Source organism: Myotis yumanensis, unplaced genomic scaffold, assembly GCF_028538775.1.
Source record: "Myotis yumanensis isolate MYYU_CA2020_CCGP unplaced genomic scaffold, mMyoYum1.0.hap1 SCAF_2, whole genome shotgun sequence".
Taxonomy (NCBI): Eukaryota; Metazoa; Chordata; class Mammalia; order Chiroptera; family Vespertilionidae; genus Myotis; species Myotis yumanensis.
The window spans coordinates 24,754,586-24,774,056 of record NW_027223753.1 but is presented as its reverse complement, the minus strand read 5'-3'; the positions used below and the strand labels follow the sequence as shown (position 1 = coordinate 24,774,056).

The 19,471-nt window shown below is 48.9% G+C and overlaps 1 protein-coding gene across 1 annotated transcript in view; it reads left to right on the top strand.

The window, feature by feature from the left end:
- Nucleotides 1-19,471, top strand: part of EPHA10 (EPH receptor A10) — a 33,623-nt gene that overhangs the window by 4,308 nt on the left and 9,844 nt on the right. The window contains exons 4-7 of the mRNA XM_070403255.1: nucleotides 4,352-4,507; nucleotides 5,327-5,674; nucleotides 14,850-14,983; nucleotides 17,247-17,418. Coding sequence (XP_070259356.1) covers nucleotides 4,352-4,507; nucleotides 5,327-5,674; nucleotides 14,850-14,983; nucleotides 17,247-17,418 — 810 coding nt within the window. The remainder of the gene's footprint in view (nucleotides 1-4,351; nucleotides 4,508-5,326; nucleotides 5,675-14,849; nucleotides 14,984-17,246; nucleotides 17,419-19,471) is intronic.

Below are 19,471 nucleotides of genomic sequence, written 5' to 3'. Positions count from 1 at the left end.
TGGTCGGCAAACTGCGGCTCGCGAGCCACATGCAGCTCGCGAGCCACATGCGGCTCTTTGGCCCCTTGAGTGTGGCTCTTCCACAAAATACCATGTGCGGGCGGGCGCACGCGTACAGTGCGATTGAAACTTCGTGGCCCATACGCAGAAGTCGGTATTTTATGGAAGAGCCACACTCAAGGGGCCAAAGAGCCGCATGTGGTTCGAGAGCCGCGGTTTGCCGAGCCGCAGTTTGCTGACCACTGCATTAGACCATTGGGGAATATTTGAGCAGGAATCTGACATGTTCAGATTTGTATTTTCAAAAGATCACTCAAGTGGCAATTAAAACGAAAGGATTAGAGAATGAAGAATTAGAGGCCAGAAGACGAGGAAGGAAAATGATACAATAGTCCAGGAGAAGGAGCACAAGGTCTGAACTGAGGCAGTATCAGAGGTCACTGAGAGAGGAGGATGGTTGTGACAGTGAAACAGCATCCACAACCCTTGGTGGCCATGTGACACAGGAGGAGAAAGGAGTCCTTTTTGACTCAGATGCTTCTGGAGAAATGAATGGGCAGAGGGTCATTCACTGGGGTAGAGAACGCAGGACGTGGGGGGACATGTTGAATCCATGTGTCCATGGTGCATTCGAGTGGGTGGGGGTAGCTAGAAAGTGGGTCTGGAGCTCAGCAACAGGGAGGTAGATGCTACTTGAACTTGTGGGTGTGGTTGGGACAGATCAAGGAGAATGTGTGGGGTAAGAAGCAAAAGGTCAATGATAAAGTCTCACAGAACAGCAATATTTAAGAGGAAGTAGAAGAAATGGAGCCCACGAGGAAGGCAGTGGTCAGAGGTTGGAGAGTGTGAATTCCTGGCAGCCAAGGGAGATGGAGGTGTCTGGGAGGGAATGGCCTACAGTGCTGGGGAGCAGTCAGGGAAGGTGAGGACTGGACGTCTGCTTGGTGAGAGCAGTCTCAGCTGAGTGATGGAGAGGGCGACCAGCTGCAGGAGGTTGGAGGATGAAGGAAGCAGAGGAGCGAGGCTGGGTTTGGAAGGGGAGGAGAGGGCATGGTGTCTTGGGGACGCTGTGGGGTGAGAGTGGATTTTCACTGTAGAGGAGAACTTTGCTTATATGATAAAGGAAGGAACCAGTGGGGTACCAAGGAGGGGGTGGTAGGAGCGGTCTGCCTCAGGGGAAAAGGTATTTTATTACTGATGTGGGTTAGAATAGCTGACACATGTTGCTAATAAAAGCAGACCATGTTTCATTAGTTTTATTGTTTTAAAACACTATATAGACCGTGCCTTACTGCCTGTACTCTAAATGGATCGCTTTTTTTGCTCCACCCCTGTGTTCTGTCCCTGGGAAGAGCCAGTAGAGAAGGAGAGTGTGAGAGTTTGGAGGTTCGGTAACTGATGGGATATAGTCTGGGAGGAGATGAAGGGGTGGGGTCCAGAGTGAAGGATCCACTTAGCTTGGAACGAAGGAAGGAAGGAAGGAAGGAAGGAAGGAAGGAAGGAAGGAAGGAGAGGGTGTGGATAGAGGTGGATTTGATGGCCAGATACTGAGGGAATTACCAACTGGTGGCTTCTCCTCTTTCTATAAGGTGGGAGGAGGGCATCTATACCAGTGGAAAGTAGCATCCTGGTTTCCCTGTTGCATCTCCAGAGCCTAGAACAGCACCTGGCTCATAGTAGATGCTTAAAAAAAGTTGAATGAATGGATCAGGACTGGAGGGGGAGGTTTAGATCACACACATACACCCAACACTCAGAAACCCAATCCCACCCCGGAGCTGTGCTGAGTTCCCTCTCCTTAGGCTGAGACCAAAGATCACTTGTTATGGCATCAGCTCTGCCTTGGGGAGCAGGGAGCTGGGGAGGATGCCAAGGAAAGCTTTACAGGGAGGTATTATTTTAAACTGGGGTTTGGAGAGGCATGGGAGTTTGCCAGGAAAGGGTGTGAGACATTATAGGACAAGACCCAGAGTTGTGAAGGGAAGAGCTGATGGTGGCATGGGTGGTGTGAGGGCAGTGCGGAGCTGTTGGAGGGGAAGTGAAATGGTCAGAATTGTATTTAGAAAGTGAAGGCCTTCCACGTGCCTTTGTTGATCTGGACTCGTGTTCCCCCTCTCCCAGCCACTAGAGAAACTATTGAAAGACTTGGGGAGAAAATCAGGGTGTCTGACCTGTGCCTCCAAATCTCTGTAGGACTCTCTTGGGGCAGAGGAACCCTAGCAGATGTCCTTCAAGGCCCCACAGGGCACACCAAGACCCTGTGATGCAGTGGCACTAGGCCCTAGGGCAGTGATGGCGAACATTTTGAGCTCGGCGTGTCAGCATTTTGAAAAACCCTAACTTAACTCTGGTGCCGTGTCACATATAGAAACTTTTTGATCTTTGCAACCATAGTAAAACAAAGATTTATATTTTTGATATTTATTTTATATATTTAAATGACATTTAACAAATAAAAATCAACCAAAAAAATGAGTTCGAGTGTCACCTCTGACACACGTATCATAGGTTCACCATCACTGCCCTAGGGGGATTACAGACAGGGAGACTCAATATAAGGCAGCGCTTTCTAACTGCCAGTGTTGCTTGCAGCCTCAGAACAGGGTGGGCTCCCCATTACAAAGTATATGAGCAAAGGCTATGGCTACTGCTAGGAAAGCTGCTGGAGGACTGGGCCAGCTGAGCTAGATGACCTCTGAAATTTCCACTGTGACCTTGAGGAAGAGAGGGAGGGGCCAGCAGTCAGGAGTCCCTTCTGGAGTCTGCCCCTCAACACAAACCTCTTCTAAACAAAGCCTCTCAAAGCAGAGATCACCAGTGCTGTCTCTGATGGGCCCACCCATCTCCGAGACACGGAGCTCACATGCACACAGAGCGAGGGAGCGCCTAGCATTCTCTCCTGACAGCTGTGAGGCCCTGCAAGCAGATCACCTCTCTTATTTTACAACAGAGGTGAGCAGGCCATGGTTGTTATTTTCATTTGACCAAGGGTTTCTTGAGACCAGAGAGGCAAAGGAAGTGGCAGAGCTGACAGTGGGAACCCAATTTCTGAGTCCCAGCTGGGGTCACTGCTGCTCACTACACTACAGACCACAGTTAGTGGGTTCCATGCTTGGTTCTGAGGCAGAGAGGTCCAAAGGCAAGCCTAAGCCTTCCAGATGATGGACACCCTCAGCTCTTCCCCTCTTCTCCCAAGCAGGCTGACCGTCCTTCCCAGGGGCTAGTCTTCATCCCTTCCTTTATACTATGTCCTCTTGGTGCTGGGGAACAGCCAGCCTTCCATAACCAGCTAAGTTTCCGGGGAGGGACAGGGAAATCCTGATGGAGCTCAGGAGCAAGGGAGAACCCCCCAGGCTCTGAGAGGAGGGGCCTGGAGCCACTGCCTCCTTCCCTGGCCCAGCTGGGGAGACATAGCAGTGGGTGTGTAGCAGTTTCCATTTCAGGCTGGTGATGGAAGAACAGTAATTACTACCATTATTGTGTAAATGTTGTCTCTACTTGGCTAAGCAGTTGACATGTTTTATTTTGGCTAATCCTCCAAAAACCTTGTGGAGGTATTCTACACAAGGCTCAGAGAGGTCAACCGAGTTGCTCAAGACCACACAGCAAATCCAGGTGGCTCCGTTTTAAAAGCCTGTGCTCTTAACCTATGTTCTGGGTGAGGCGAGAGAAGCAAAGTAACTGAGAAGAAGTCAAGACTAGAACCGGTAGCACTGTCCATCTTCTCTCTCTACTCCCCTGCCCTCCAGCTGGCTGGCCCGCTTTCAAACTGGAACCAAGTGTGTGAGTTGAGGACTTATGACGCATGAACCCCCAACAGTGGTGGGAGGATGAGCTTTGACAACATGTGTGTGTCAGTGTTTGTCTCTGTAGCTGGGAGTGTGTGGGTGTCTGTCCCTTGGTAACGGTGGAAGTACCTCTCTTCTGTCCTCCCATCAGGACTGGAAAGTTTGCCTCGTTGTCTTCCAACGGGCATTGGGACTCTGGCTGGACTCCCACCACGTACTAGCTGTGGGACATTGGGCAAGTTACTTAACCTCTCTGAGCCTTAGTGTCCTCATTCTTAAGATGGGGACCCAGCACACACCTCACAGATAGTTGTGAGGATGAAAAGGATTACCAGCAGTAGAACGGTGTTCCAGCACGCGGTAAGCTCTAAGAGTTAGGTAGTATGGGGTTGTTGGTCAGGAGCTACCACCCACAGGGCAGTGCTGGAGTAGCTGAGGCCCTTCCTCCCACTGTCCCCACCGCAGTTAGAGGAGATCAGCCCCACCCTACGGAGGGCAGGCAGGAAAGTGGAGGAGAAAGAAGCTGTGGAGGACGCCCATCCTCACACGGCTCCTGCTTGCAGCCTGTCCCCCAGGCTTCTACAAGGTCTCCTCCCGGCGGCCCCTCTGCTCGCCGTGCCCAGAGCACAGCCGGGCCCTGGAAACCGCCTCCACGTTCTGCGTGTGCCAGGACAGCTATGCGCGCTCGCCCACCGACCCGCCCTGGGCCTCCTGCACCCGTGAGTCCCCTCGGAACGCGGAGGGTGCGGGGGTGGGGGGGGAGGGGGGTCTATAAAGTCGGATCAAAGTGTTGGTGAGGGAGGGCTGGGGGCTCGGCACTGGGGAGGGTAAAGGCAAGCTAGAGGGGAGCGACACCGGGGAGGGGGGAGCCTGAGTCGGAATGGGGGCCCGGGCTCTGGGTTGGAAAAACCAGAAAAGCGGGGAGAATCCCGACAGAGGGATGAGATTGGGCTTCTAGGCAGAGGTCTGAGTGGACCGCCCCCACCTGCCCCTCCCTTCCCTCCCTCCCCTCACCTCCCTCTGCAGCCAGGGGGCCGGCTCACTTCCTTCTCGGCCCCCAAACCCCCATCCTCGTCCCCTCACTCACCTCCGCCCACCCCATCATGGACCTCGCCCCACTGTCTCATCCTACCCCCGGCCCCACACGCCCCCATCCCGCCCCCCCCGCTGGGCCCCCACGAGCCCTGTCCAGTCCCCTCGCTGGGCCCCACGCGCCCCGCCCACCCCCCACTCCGCTGGGCCCCACGCGCCCCGCCCGCCCCTCACTCCGCTGGGCCCCACGCGCCCCGCCCCCCCCCCGCTGCCCCCGCGCCCCCTCCCAGCCTCGCGCTGACCGCGCCCCCTCCCCAGCCCCGCGCCCCCTCCCCAGCCTCGCGCTGACCGCGCCCCCTCCCAGCCCCGCGCCCCCTCCCAGCCTCGCGCTGACCGCGCCCCCTCCCCAGCCCCGCGCCCCCTCCCAGCCTCGCGCTGACCGCGCCCCCTCCCCAGCCCCGCGCCCCCTCCCAGCCCCGCGCTGACCGCGCCCCCCTTGCCGCCAGGGCCGCCGTCGGCGCCGCGGGACCTGCAGTACAGCCTGAGCCGCTCGCCGCTGGCGCTGAGGCTGCGCTGGCTGCCGCCGGCCGACTCGGGCGGCCGCTCGGACGTCACGTACTCGCTGCTGTGCCTGCGCTGCGGCCGCGAGGGCCCGGGCGCCTGCGAGCCGTGCGAGCCGCGCGTGGCCTTCGTGCCGCGCCAGGCCGGGCTCCGCGAGCGCGCGGCCACGCTGCTCCACCTGCGGCCCGGCGCGCGCTACACCGTGCGGGTGGCGGCGCTCAACGGCGTCTCGGGCCCGGCGGCCGCCGCGGGAGCCACCTACGCGCAGGTCACGGTCTCCACCGGGCCCGGGGGTAAGGCTCGCCCTCCCCCCCCCGCCCCGTGCCGCTCGCGCCCCCGTCCGCACCCGCGCCCTCCCCGGGCCGCCTTCGCCCGCCCCGCGGGGTCACCCCCATACCCGCAGCCGCTCAGAGAGGCTGCCATCGATGCCCGCGCCGCCGCAACGGGCGCTCCCCCCAACCCCCGACCGCGGTGATCCCCACCCAGGCCAGCCCCTTCCCGGAGGCCCCGCGGAGGGAGTGAGGGTGCAGGTGACTCCTTGCCCTGAGCCCACGAGGATGTGAGTGTGAAAGAGTCCGTGGGAGCCAGTGGGCGCTGCTGACTGCCCTGCACCCAACCGTGAGTTGCCCTGCCTTTGCTTCCCCAGGGAAACAGGTGGGAAGTCCCTCAGTCTTTTGTCCTCCCTTTAAAAAAGTCAGTAGGAAGCAGAATCATGCCTCTTCTTCTGTCTTAGAGGGACCCTCCATCCCTCAGCCTCTGCGAGAATCGTGTTGCCTTGGTCAACCTCTTTCCTGTCCCGGAGCAGAGCTGGGAAGCACTAGGGTCAGGCTGCAGGGGCGATGGAACTGAGATGAGGAAAGGAAGACCTGGAACCCTTTTATGCCGCACCGGCTTCATTCTTGAAATTGCTTTTGATTGGTCGCTCATTCAGCTGGGGTTCGCCTTCAAGTGTCCTTTGCAAGAAGGATGTGGCCCAGCCGGTGAGGCTCAGTGGTTGAGCATCCACCTATGAACCAAGAGGTCACGGTTTGATTGGGGTCAGGGCACATGGACCCCCAGTAGGGGGCGTGCAGGAGGCAGCCGATCAATGATTCTCATCGTTGATATTTCTATCACTTTCTCCCTCTCCCTTTCTCTCTGAAATCAATCAATAAATTTTTTTTAAAAAAAGGATAAGTGAGTGGTTTAGTTTCTGCCTTTCCATATCTGAGAAGATATGATTGGTTTGTGACTCGACTTTCCTGTCTTCTGGTAGTTGTATTGCAGAAAGTCTGAGGCCAGGAATTTTCATTCCTTTGTAAGTGTTTGAAACCACTTGGAAATTACTGATAAACATCAGCAAATAGTGTAGAAGAGTGTGACCACACACACACACACACGCGTGAGTATAATTCTTTAACCTACTGACGAAAATAAAATGTAACCAGTAGCACTCTCTTTTCACTGAGTTTGGTTGGAACAGAGTAAAGCTTTTGATTTGCACACATTTTTTTTTTTTATTCCTGGAAAAAATATTTCCACTTATTGCTTTGATTAGGACTTCTGGTAGCTCCAGTATCTCTCTTAAGAATCTTTCTAAGCCTTGGGTTGTACATCCATTTTCTGATCCTCAAATCTTGTCACTTCTGTTATCATTTTTAGCTCTTAATCCATTTCCTTTGCCTTTTGGGAAAAGATTGGCCAATTTGTCTGGTTTTCTGGAGCAACAGTTCTGGTTTCTTATGATCTCTGCTGTGATTTAACATTTGCTATTGAATTTACATTTTAAAAATTCAGTATGGAAAAAAGCACCCATAATTTTATTATCCAGAGATAAGCAATTATTAATATCTTGGAATATATCCTTCCACATTTTTTTCTGCCTCTTTTTCTGTCTTTATCTCTATACCCATATATAGAACTATCTACTAGAAAATCCTTTTTTTATAACACTATATGTAACACAAGCTTTTATCTGGTATTTCATATTAACAGTCCTGTTTTTTTGATAGAGCTGGATTTAGAAATTATGTTAAGGAAATATTCTTTATTTTTATTTGTTAACAAAAATACAAAACTTCCACTGATTGAATGCTGCTTTATGTTTGGCACTGTGCAATATGATTTTCTACATTAATTCAATCAAATGCGATAATCATATTTCAGACGATGAAATTGAGGTCTGAGAAGCGAAGTGAATTGTCCAAAGTCAATCAGCTGGTAAGTAGACACCAGTCTTTGAATTCAGATCTCTCTACCACTGAAGCCCCTTGGCTATATAATGCTTCCACCTTTTAGTGAACTTTCTGTAAAAATAAGGAATGGATGCTAATTTTATAAAATGCCTCTTAAGCATCTTTCAGGATGACCACATGTTCTCTTCTCTTTTGACCTATTGGTAGGATGAATTCTATTAATGGATTTCTCTATGTGAACTCTCTGCATTCTTAGATGACTAGAGGCCCAGTGCACGAATTTGTGCATGGGTGGGATCTGGCTGGCCCACCCCGATTGGGGTTGTGGGGTAGGTGATCAGTGTGGGGCAGGCAGTTGGCTGGTGGGCCTTGCTCCCTGCTCGAACTCCCAGTCGAACTGTTGGTTGAAAGAGCGCTTGGTTTGCCTATTAGCCTTTTATTATATAGGATACCCTACTGGATATGAGTGCATTATTCTTTTAATATTTTGCTGAATTAACTTGCTTGAATGTTAATATTTTTCTCCATCTACATTTATAAGAGAGACTTGTGTAGTGTTCTTTATTGCATTCTTTGCCAAGTGTTGGCATTATGGTGATTCTGGCTTTGGGAAAGGCATCAGGAAGATCCTCTTCTTGTTTTCCTCCTCTGGGACAATTTAAATAGCACAATTATACATTCTTTGAAGGCGTGCAAAGCTGCCTGGGTAACTCTCTGGGACAGGCACCTTTTTTGGGGGGTGGGGGTGGGAGGGAAGTTTGATGATAGTCTCAATCTTTAAAGTACCCACCTGGCACCATACATACTATTACAATATTACTGACTATATTCTCTATGCTGTACTTTACATCCCCATGACTATTTTGTTACTACCAATTTGTATTTTTCTTTTTGAGAGAGAGAGAGAGAAAGAGAGAGAGAGTGGGAGAGAACAAACATTGATTGGCTGCCTTCTGTATGTGCCTGACCAGGGGATCAAACCTGCAACTTGGGTCTGTGCCCGGACCAGGAATCTTCCCTTTGGTAACCATAATGCTTCCACCTTTTAGTGAACTTTCTGTAAAAATAAGGAATGGATGCTAATTTTATAAAATGCCTCTTAAGTTTGTTCTCTTTGTGAGTCTGTTTCTGTTTTGTTTGTTCATTTATTTTGATCTTTAGATTTTGCATGTAAGTGAAATCACACAGTATTTGTCTTTCTCTTTCTGACTTATTTCACTTGGTATAATATGGTCTAGGTCCATCGATGCTGCCACAAATGGTAAGATTTCATTTTTTATGGCCAAGTAATATTGCATTGTATATATGTACCACAGCTCTTTTATCCACTTGTCTTTTAATGGTCACTTAGATTGCTTCCATATCTTAGCTGTTGTAAATAATGCTGTAATGGACATGTATCTTTTCAAATTAACGTTTTGGATTTTTTCGGATATATACTGAGAAGTGGAATTGCTGGGTCATAAGGCAGTTCTGTTTTTAATTTTCTGAGGAACCTCCATACTGTTTTCCATAGTGGCTGAACCAATCTGCATTCCCACTAACACTGCACGCCAACATTTGTTTGTTGGTTTATTGGTGATAGACATCTGACAGGTGTGAGGTGGTATGTTATTGTGGTTTTAATACTCATTTTTCAGATGATTAGTGATATTTAGCATCTTTGCATATGTCTATAGGCCATCTGTATATCCACTTTGGAGAAGTATCTGTTTAGGTCCTCTGCCCATTTTTTTTTTTAATTAAAAAATTTTTAAATTGATTTTATAGAGAGAATGGAAGGGAGAGAGAAACATCAGTTTGTTGTTCCACTTATTTATGCATTCATTGGTTGCCTCTTTTTTAAATATATTTTTATTGATTTCAGAGAGGAAGGGAGAGGGAGAGAGAGATAGAAACATCAATGATGAGAGAGAATCATTGATTGGCTGCCTCCTGCACGCCCCCTACTGGGGATCGAGCCTGCAACCTGAGCATGTGCCCTTGACTGGAATTGAACCTGGGACCCTTCAGTCTGCAGGCCAACACTCTATCCACTGAGCTAAACCGGCTAAGGCTGCCCATTTTTTAACTGAATTGTTTGGAGGGGGGTTGTGTTGAGAAAATTGAGGGGACAGTTTGCATATTAGCCTTTTATTATATAGGATACTCTACTGGCTATAAAGCCTGGGTAATTCAGCAGCTCAGCAGTGTCCCCAAGGGCCCGGCTCTTTCCATCTTTCCATTCTGACATCCTTATCACATAGGCTGGCCCCTTCATGGTGGTAAGTTGGCCCCAGAAATCACATCCTTACCACCCAGAGCAGAAAATGAACTGCTTCCTCCTTGTAGGCATCTTTTTAAGAACAAGAAACCTTTTCCAGTTCTTTATAAATTTTGTTGTGGCTATTCAGAGTCTCTTGTGATTCCTTATAAACTTTTGGATTATTTGTTCTAGTTTTGTGAAAGATACCATTTTTGGTGTTTTGATAGGGATTGTGTTGAATCTATAGATTGTTTTGAATATATGTACATTTTAATGATATTAATTCTTCCTACCCATGAACATGATATATGCTTCCATTTATTTGTATCTTTTTAAATTTCTTTCTTCAAAGTCTTATAATTTTCTGAATATAGATCTCTTACCTCCTTGGTTAAATTTATTCCTAGGTATTTTATTTTTATTTTTTTTAAAATATGTTTTTATTGATTTGAGAGAAAGGGGGAAGAGGAAGAGAGAGAAATATATAGAGAGAAACATTAATGAGAGAGAACCATAAATCACCTCCTTCTGCATACCCCCTACTGGGGATCCAGCCTGCAAGAGGGCATGTGTCCTGCCAGGAATGGAACTGGCCCCCACTCAATGCATGGGACGATGCTCAACCAACTGAGCCACACGGGTCAGGGCTATTTTATTTCTTAAAGCAATTATAAATAGTATTGTTTCGTTTCTCGTTCTGATAGTTCATTATTGGTGTACAAAAATGGAACTGATCTCTGAATTTTTTTTGTATCATACTACTTTGCTGAATTCATTGAACCGTACTAGTAGATTTTTGGTGAAAAAAATGTGTAGTATTTTTGTTCTGTAGTGTTTCTCTCTATCTATCTATCTATCTATCTATCTGCTTTTTTTTCCCAAGTTCATTTTCTTCTAATTGTGTACTTGGTGTTCCAAAGATTGAGAGGTTTAGGTTTTCCCGTTCTGCTTGTGATTTTGTTAAAATCCCTTATACAGTATTTGTAATGAATTTTATTTTAAATATTTTAATTTTGCTAATGCATTATTTTTATTTTTTTGCTAAAGTGCTTTTAGTTTCTCCACAAACCGTTCCCAACATCACCACTTTTTTCTTGTCTCGCTTCTTTTCTTCTCCACCTGTCTTCTCCTCGCGGCCTTCTGCTTCTGTTTTGTGGAGTCTGTGTTTTCTGTCACCTTCTCGAAGAGGCCAGAGAATCTCCTCACTTGTTCCTCTGTCATACTACATCACGCTTAAAGACCTGCCCCTCCTGAGTCTTCAGAATAATATTTCTGTTTGCTTATTCAGAAGTATTTTCATATGCCCAGTTTCTTGGTGTTTTCTATCTGCTTGTTCTTGAACAATAAAAAAGCTGATGTTTGAAAAAACAACAAAAACCAAGATGTGTGAATTGTCCTTTGATTGTGAGACTTTCAGCTGCAAGTACAATAAATCTCAATCCATCTGACATTTGATTAGAATAATTTCTGAGTTTACCTAAAAAGAGTAGAGTTAAAGCCTGGGTAATTCAGCAGCTCAGCAGTGTCCCCAAGGGCCCGGCTCTTTCCATCTTTCCATCCTGACATCCTTATCACATAGGCTGGCCCCTTCATGGTGGTAAGTTGGCCCCAGAATTCACATCCTTACCACCCAGAGCAGAAAATGAACTGCTTCCTCCTTGTAGGCATCCTTTTAAGAACAAGAAACCTTTTCCAGAAGCCCTCCTCCTCTTAGCTGATTGCTCCTTTTGTTGGCCAGAACCGGATTGCAAGCCCAGCCCTAAAGCAATCATTGGCAAAGGGAATGAGTGCACACAGGTGTGTTAGAACAATCAGAATTAACCTGCATCATCTGGGGCGAGACAAAAGATCCCGAGTCAGAAACTGCGCTCAGCCCTCAGGGAAGGGGGACGTGGCTGTTGAACAGGTTTCCGACAGTGTCTGCTGCACTCTTGGCCCCACTTGATGTAGATGAATCTCATCACACATCTGCAGCGGGAGAGCAGGTGCCTGGGCTCAGCTTTTAGCTCCATTCTCAGGATTTATCAGGCTCACATGTAATGTATCTCCATGGGGCTGAAACGGAACCTTCTCTTACCTCTATATCCTGTCCATCTGATGCTTTCAACAAACATAGTTTACAAAAATGGCATTCCGAGCCCCTTTCTATCTGTGCCGTCCGTCTGTATCTGCGAGGGACCGCGCCACCTCCTAGGACATTTCATCGCTCGGGAGCTGCTGTCTCCAACTGGATTCAGGCTGAGGGCTCCCTGGGATAAGGAAGAGCACTTTTCCGGAAAGCAGCTGTGTAGTCAGTGATGGTTGGGCATTGTCCAGTTGACAAAGACATTGTGAGGAAGGATACAGGACCTTTCAAATTATTTTTAGGATGAGAGGCAATGTCATTCTGTGGCAGCTTAGCCTGGGGTTCACTACAATTGCACTTTTCAATCTAGTTCCCCTGGCTGTATCACAGGTGGAAATGTGCCACTTCACTTCCCCTTCCCTGCCCCCCTTCTGGCCATCAGCTGTCAAGAGTAGTGATGGTGCCGAAACCGGTTTGGCTCAGTGGATAGAGCGTCGGCCTGCGGACTGAGGGGTCCCGGGTTCGATTCCGGTCAAGGGCATGTATCTGGGTTGCGGGCACATCCCCAGTAGGAGGTGTGCAGGAGGCAGCTGATCGATGTTTCTCTCTCATCGATGTTACTAACTCTCTGTCCTTCTCCCTTCCTCTCTCTGTAAAAAATCAATAAAATATATTTAAAAAAAGAAAAAGAGTAGTGATGGTGCTGTTCTGGGTTTTTGACTCCTTCTGTATCCCTGTTTTAATGAGGGAAAAAGTTTTTTTTTAAATCCTCATCCTAGGATATTTTTTCCATTGACTTTTTTTTTTTTTTAGAGGGAGTGAAAGGGAGGGAGGAGTGGGAGAAACATTGATGTGAGAGAGACACATCGATTGGTTGCCTCTGGCATGTGCCCTGACCAGGGCCAGGGATTGAACCTGCAACCCAGGTACTGCCCTTGGCTGGTAATTGAGCCTGCACCCCCTTAGGTCCCCGGGCCGATGCCTCACCACTGAACTGAACCAGCCAGGGCTTTCACTGAAATTGGAGAAAACCTGGAGGTAGGGCTGCTAGATGGGTACCATTTAAAACTAGAAGCCATGCTAACACACTTTTCAAAGGGAGAGCTACATATGCCCTGCCTCCACTTCCTGGGCCCTCCACCAGCTGACGCCAACTTCCCTTGAACCCCTTGAAGCCACTAGGAACCTCCACATTGTTAAAGCCAAAGGGCCCTGGGGCTCATCGTCTTACCCCGTCTCTTCTCCGCATGCGACACTGCTGACCACGGCCGCTCTTGTTAGCAAACTTGTGTGGGCGCCGTGCTCATGCTCTTCGTATTCATTACTTCATAAAACCCTCCCAGCCAGACTGTGCAGTGTCATCACTGTTTCCATTCCACGTATGAGCATGGACACGGCGGGCTCCTGCTGGTGGACACGGAGCTAATGAGCGGAGGTGTCAGGAGAGAAGCTTCTTAAATGTCCTTCCAGGGCGTCTGTGACCTCGTTGGCTCTTTGTTTCCATCCTTCCTCTCTGGCTCCTCCTCTGCAGTCCCCTCTTGGCCAGCCTCTTACATGTTGTATCTTTGGCTTATTTCCTAAAAGCTTTTCCTCCTCTCTTTCTGGGCAGTGACATCCAGTCACGTTCCGATGGCTCTTGGGTCTCCATCTTCCTGGCAGACACCTTCCGTGAGCCCTGGACCCACTTACCCAGCTGCCTCCCCAGCATCTGCTCTTGGAGACCCCTCGGCTCCACACACTGAAGTCAAGTCAGGATCTCCCCCCAGTGACCTGGTGGTTTCTGCTTTGGGTTAGGCATTAGTACCTGTTCTTCTTCTTTTTTTTTTCTGTCCATCGACATTAACTTTATTCTTGAGTATTTTATTCTTTTTAATGTTATTGTAAATGAAGTTATTTTCTTAATTTTTTTTAGACTGTCCACTGTTAGTGCATAGGGCAACTGATTTTTGTGTGTTGATTTTGTATCCTGCAACTTTGCTGTATTTGTTAGTTAGTTCTAACAGGTGTTGTGTGTGTGTGTGTGTGTGTGTGTGTGTGTGTGTGTGAAATTATTAGGGTTTTCTTTATATAAGATCATGTCGCCGAAACCGGTTTGGCTCAGTGGATAGAGCGTTGGCCTGCGGACTGAAGGGTCCCAGGTTCGATTCCGGTCAAGGGCATGTACCTGGGTTGCGGGCACATCCCCAGTGGGAGATGTGCAGGAGGCAGCTGGACGATGTTTCTCTCTCATCGATGTTTCTAACTCTCTATCTCTCTCCCTTCCTCTCTGTAAAAAATCAATAAAATATTTAAAAAAAAAAAAGATCATGTCACCTGCAGACAGAGATAATTTTACTTCTTCCTTTCCAATCTGGATTTCTTTTCTTTTTCTTGCCTAATTGCTCTGGCCATGACTTCCAATATTATGTTGAATCAAAGTGGCAAGAGTGGACATGCTTGTCTTGTCCCTGATTTTAGAGGGAAAGCTTTCAACCTTTCACTGTTGAGTAATATGCCGGCTGTGGTCTTTTCATATTGGTTTTTATTGTGTTGAAGTAGTTTCCTTTTATTTTGAGTGTGTTGAGTATACCTCTTCACCAGGTCATTAGAATAGTTAAGTAGCTTGTCTTCCTGGCGCTTATACTCTCTAATGTCTCTAAACCACGGAAAAATTAGGAAGAAGCTGGGGATGAGAACCTACCACCAGGAGGGAAGCTGGAGTACAGGGGGTGGGCAAGCAGCAGGAGGCCTGGCACTTTTTCCCACAGGAGCCACGGAAGTAGAGAGCAGTGTGTGGAGTGACTGGGGGCCTCTCTTGCCTCTGGCTTCACAGACTCTACCCCTCAGCCTCTGCCCCACTGGAGCCCATTGCCCCTACCCACAGCCATTAGGCCATGCCCCTCAGCCTTCCCCAGTCCTCACAGGCCCCGTCCTCAGTCCTCATAGGCCCCTGACCCTGCCCTGCAGTCAGATGGGGTTGAAAAACCCACATTACTTTTTTTCAGGGCCCTGGGAGGAGGAGGAGATTCGCAGGGACCGAGTGGAACCCCAGAGCGTGTCCTTGTCATGGCGGGAGCCCATTCCTGCTGGAGCCGCTGGGGCCAATGGCACAGAATACGAGATCCGCTACTACGAGAAGGTGGGTCAGGGTCTGGGAGGCACCAGGCGCTGCATTCCCAGTTGCAGTCTGTCCTCTGCCCATCGTTTTCCTCTTCTTCACAATCTTTTCCCAGCAAAAGTCCTTTTTTCTAAACAGATCCACTGGCCTCCTAAGTGGCCTTGCAGGCTGGAGTTTCTTCCTGGCCCCTGCTCACTGTGGACTCCCCTGCTCTTCCTCTTTCCCTCAAGTCTCCCTTCATCACTAGCCATCATCTCTATCTTCACCACTTTTGCCTGGTGTTTACACTTGACAAAGAGCTTTCTCTGCGGGCTGATCCAGATTTTATGTACCCGAATCGTAGACATACAATTTACAATCCTGAAAAAAAAATAACGCAGAAATATTATATTGTTTCAAATTTTAGAAAAATGCATGACTGCCTCAGCACATGGCTAGATCAGGTGGCCTGCTAGGGCTCGGCAATGTGCTGGTAAGTGTTTAACTATCAGCTCTCCAGAACAGAGAATGGATGGATTATTATTATAATTGTACTGACATAAAGGATATGTAACAACATTTACAAATAATAATAAAAATATACAGTGGTCCTGCTGGTCCCTGCAGCTTTGCTTAAGTGGATCCCAGCTTCACTCCCTCCGTGCTAAGCAATCTGGGCTGTAAACACCATCACAATTAGTTACCAGCCATTCCAAGCCCCGGGGGTCATTCTCTGAGATCCTGCTGCCTTGGAGGCATTATGCCGGCCTGCGATGAGGCAGCCACCCCCACCCATTCCTGTGGAACTTGGCTTTTACCACTTGAAACCAGTGTCCTGCCATTACCTTAGTAAGATGGTAGTACACAGAGGCCTGTTTACTTTTGTGAGGGTCAAGGGTTGGGAGAGGAAGAGGAGGTGATGGACAGGAGGGAGTTCTTCCACTCTCCCTAATGAGGTACCCACAGACAGGAGAACTTCATGCGACAGCAGTGAAAAGCAAAATCAAAGTTAAGTTTTCAGCAGGTCAACCCCCCTACACACACACACACACACACACACACACACACTAGGTGTGGACATCCTACTGTCCCAGCTTTATAAAATTTCAACTGAAATTTTAATGCATTTAATTTAAAATATATATTTACTGTAGGAATTTAGAAAATACAGAAAATTAAAATAGCCTTATGTAACTTACATGATTCGATAAGAGAAGAAGGCATAGATAGTATAAAGAAGATCACATGAGATTTCCCATTGAGGCCATGCTAAGGAGACTGCCACCGGACAGTTACAGGATATGATCTGTGTCTAGATTTAGAGACCTTCATCTACAATTCTGACAGCCAAACCAGAATCTTTTCTGTAATTCATTTGGCATTGAAACCTGAGCTGAAATTATATATATATATATATATATGTATATATATATAGCGCTTCTTATTGGAAACTCCTATAGCCTATTGATTCTGATAGGATAGATACTCTTGCTGATTTTTTGCTCACCTCTTGTGTCTGTTGTCAGTCCATGGGTGCAGTCCCGCCATGATTTGACAAATGGACTTACCTCCCGATTCACTATCTCTTTTCCCCATGGCTGTATTGTCTGTAAATCTGACACGTAATCTCCTGTTAAACCGTTTCCCACCTTGGTGCAGATATCTTCATTACTGTGAAGCCTTGCTTTCAGCTTCCCCACTGCCTGTGTCAGAGCTTTGCTGGCTCCTCAGTCGCTGGAGGAATTCTTTGCTGAATCACATAATAGGTTTAGAATCCCGGAAGTCTATTGGGAGCTGTGAGCTGGGGGAGTGGTATGTTGAACAGGAAGGTGGAGGGAGCCCCTCTACCCTCTGAGCTCAATGTCCTTGTCTCAAAAAGATGATACCTCCTGTCCTGTGCCTTGCAGGGCAGTTGTGAACATCAGATGACAAGGGGAAGAAAGGCTTTGTGAGCCGACAGGGACCAGGCAGGTGTCAGGCTCATTTTCTTATTCTTTCCTCAGAGGCAGCAGGCCCAGCTCGCCCCCTGGACTGCCAGGCCTGGTGCCCGTCATCCTGTCACCCCCGCGAAGGAAGACCTCACCCCTTCCCTAAAGTTTCTCTTAGCGAGTGGGGTGGGAACTTGTGGTGGAGGAAGGGGTTGCGGATGCTTTGGGAGAAACCTGTGGAATCCCCCAGAGACGACTGGAGTCAGGTTCTTCCTCCTAAGGGTGCTCTCCTGCCTCCCTCCTCCTGCCCCCCATCATTCTCCCAGGAGCCTGGGTCTGGCCCTTGGTCTAGGCCTCACTTCTTGGTCCCTCCCCAGGGTCAGAACGAGCAGACTTACTCCACCGTGAAGACAGGGGCGCCTGCGGTCACCGTCACCAACCTGAAGCCAGCTACTCGCTACATCTTTCAGATCCGGGCGGCTTCCCCGGGGCCCTCCTGGGAAACGCAGAGCTTTAACCCCAGCATTGAAGTACAGACCCCAGGGGAGGGTAAGTGAGCTGCGCCAGGGGACCTGGGCGGGGATGGGGCAGGGAGACAAATTGGAGGGGGCGGTTATCTGTGCAATTAAGGGAGCCTGCAGTACAGTTTAATTACAACCTAATTAACTAATGAATTTGGAACCCGCCTGATACCTGTTCAGGCTGTGAATTAGACGGGTTGCCTGGGCTGGAGGAGCTCACAGGGAAGGAGGTCACAAACACCTATACCCCAGGTCTTGGCTGGTGGCTCCCTGCCTCTCAGGACCTATCCCATGTCTTGTGGAAGCGTCCCGTGCCCTCCCCAAGATTCCTGCTATTTCCTTGGGAGGAGTTTCAGTCTCATGGTCACCTCTCGCTCTGACTGCTAAATTCATTTTAAAAAAATATATTTTTATTGATTTCAGAGAGGAAGGGAGAAGGAGAGAAATAGAAACATCAATGATGAGAAAGAATCATTGATCGGCTGCCTCCTGCACCCCCACACTGGGGATTGAGCCCACAACCCAGGCATGTGCCCTAACTGGGAATCAAACCATGACCTAACTGTTCATAGGTCGACACTCAACCACTGAGCCATGCCAGCTGGGCTGACGGCTAAATTCCTGTTCCCATTCTGCTTCTTTCTCTCTGCCGTGATACGGACCCAAACGTGGGTCACTGTCACCTTCCCCACTGGGCCTTAAAATACTGAAACAGACTCCACTGGGGGGTGGGGGCCGTGAAGGGGTTGCACCGCAGCAATCAGTGCAACCAAACGAGAGTTGTGCATTCTCAGTGGTGAAAAATTTCTCAATAGAGCTGTTACCAAAACAAAACAAAAGCTGAACATTAGATGTGCTGATTCTAAAACAGCTCCGCTTCTCCACGGCATTGTTCTACCACCCGCTTCACCGCCCTCCCCTGTTCCTCGTCCCCGCACCCCCACACTCCCTTTCAGGGTGCATGAAGAGAATGTAGCGTCCTCTTTTGTTGTTTCTCTTGCTGCTAACCCAGTCCTCGGGGTCTCACCCCTATCTATCCCAAGCAGCTCGTGAAAGTATTTTCCCGGACAAAGGCAGTTCCCCCTAAGAGGCATTCTGGCACCAGCTGTCAAGATAATAATTCTTCCCAACCTGCTACATGAGTCTAATCCAAGATAGGAAGAGCTCTGAGCCCAAAGGGAGGTGGAGATAAAACGTTGAGGGAGTGTGAGTTCTGGGAAGGGAGACAGCACTTCTTGCTCGAATGCCTGTCTGTGCCAGGCCTTGGCCAGGTGCTGGCAAACGGAGATTAGAGCCATGTCTCGAAGGCTGGGGAACATGACTGTGTGGAGATGGGCAGGAAAGGCACTTCGGATAGACGAAGCCATCTGAACAAAGGCGCATGGATTTGGCTGGAGTGAGTGTGGTGTGGGCAGGAGCTGGGACTGTTAGTGGAAGGGGCTGGTGACTTCCATTCATCTGGTACTTTTTGGTTAGTGGATACTGCTCAGTTCCTCAGCATCCTTTGCTGTGGCCCTGGCTATGGGGGCTTGGGCCTCCCAATCTGCATAGCATTTTTTTTCCAGTGAGCCATAACCCCAGATCAGGTTCATAATGAAAGACCATGCTTCAGGGCCCCATTGCTGCGTAACAAATTGCCCCCCAAACTTAGCAGCTGAAAATAACAAAAAGTTGTTATCTCATGGTTTTTTGTGGGTCAGGGGTATGGGTGCAGCTTAACTGGGTGCCACTTGACTCAGGGTCTCTCACAAGAACGCAGTCAAGCCCTAACCGGTTTGGCTCAGTGGATAGAGCGTCGGCCTACGGACTCAAAGTTCCCAGGTTCGATTCCGGTCAAGGGCATGTACCTGGGTTGCGGGCACATCCCCAGTGGAGGAGGCAACTGATCGATGTTTCTTTCTCATCGATGTTTCTAGCTCTCTATCCCTCTCCCTTCCTCTCTGTAAAAAATCAATAAAATATATTAAAAAAAAAAAAAAGAATGCAGTCAAGGTGTCCTCTGGGGTTGTGATTCATCTGAAGGCTTAACTGTGGGAGACTCTGCTCCCTTCTTGGGTTCTTGCTGGCTCTTTGGCGGAGGC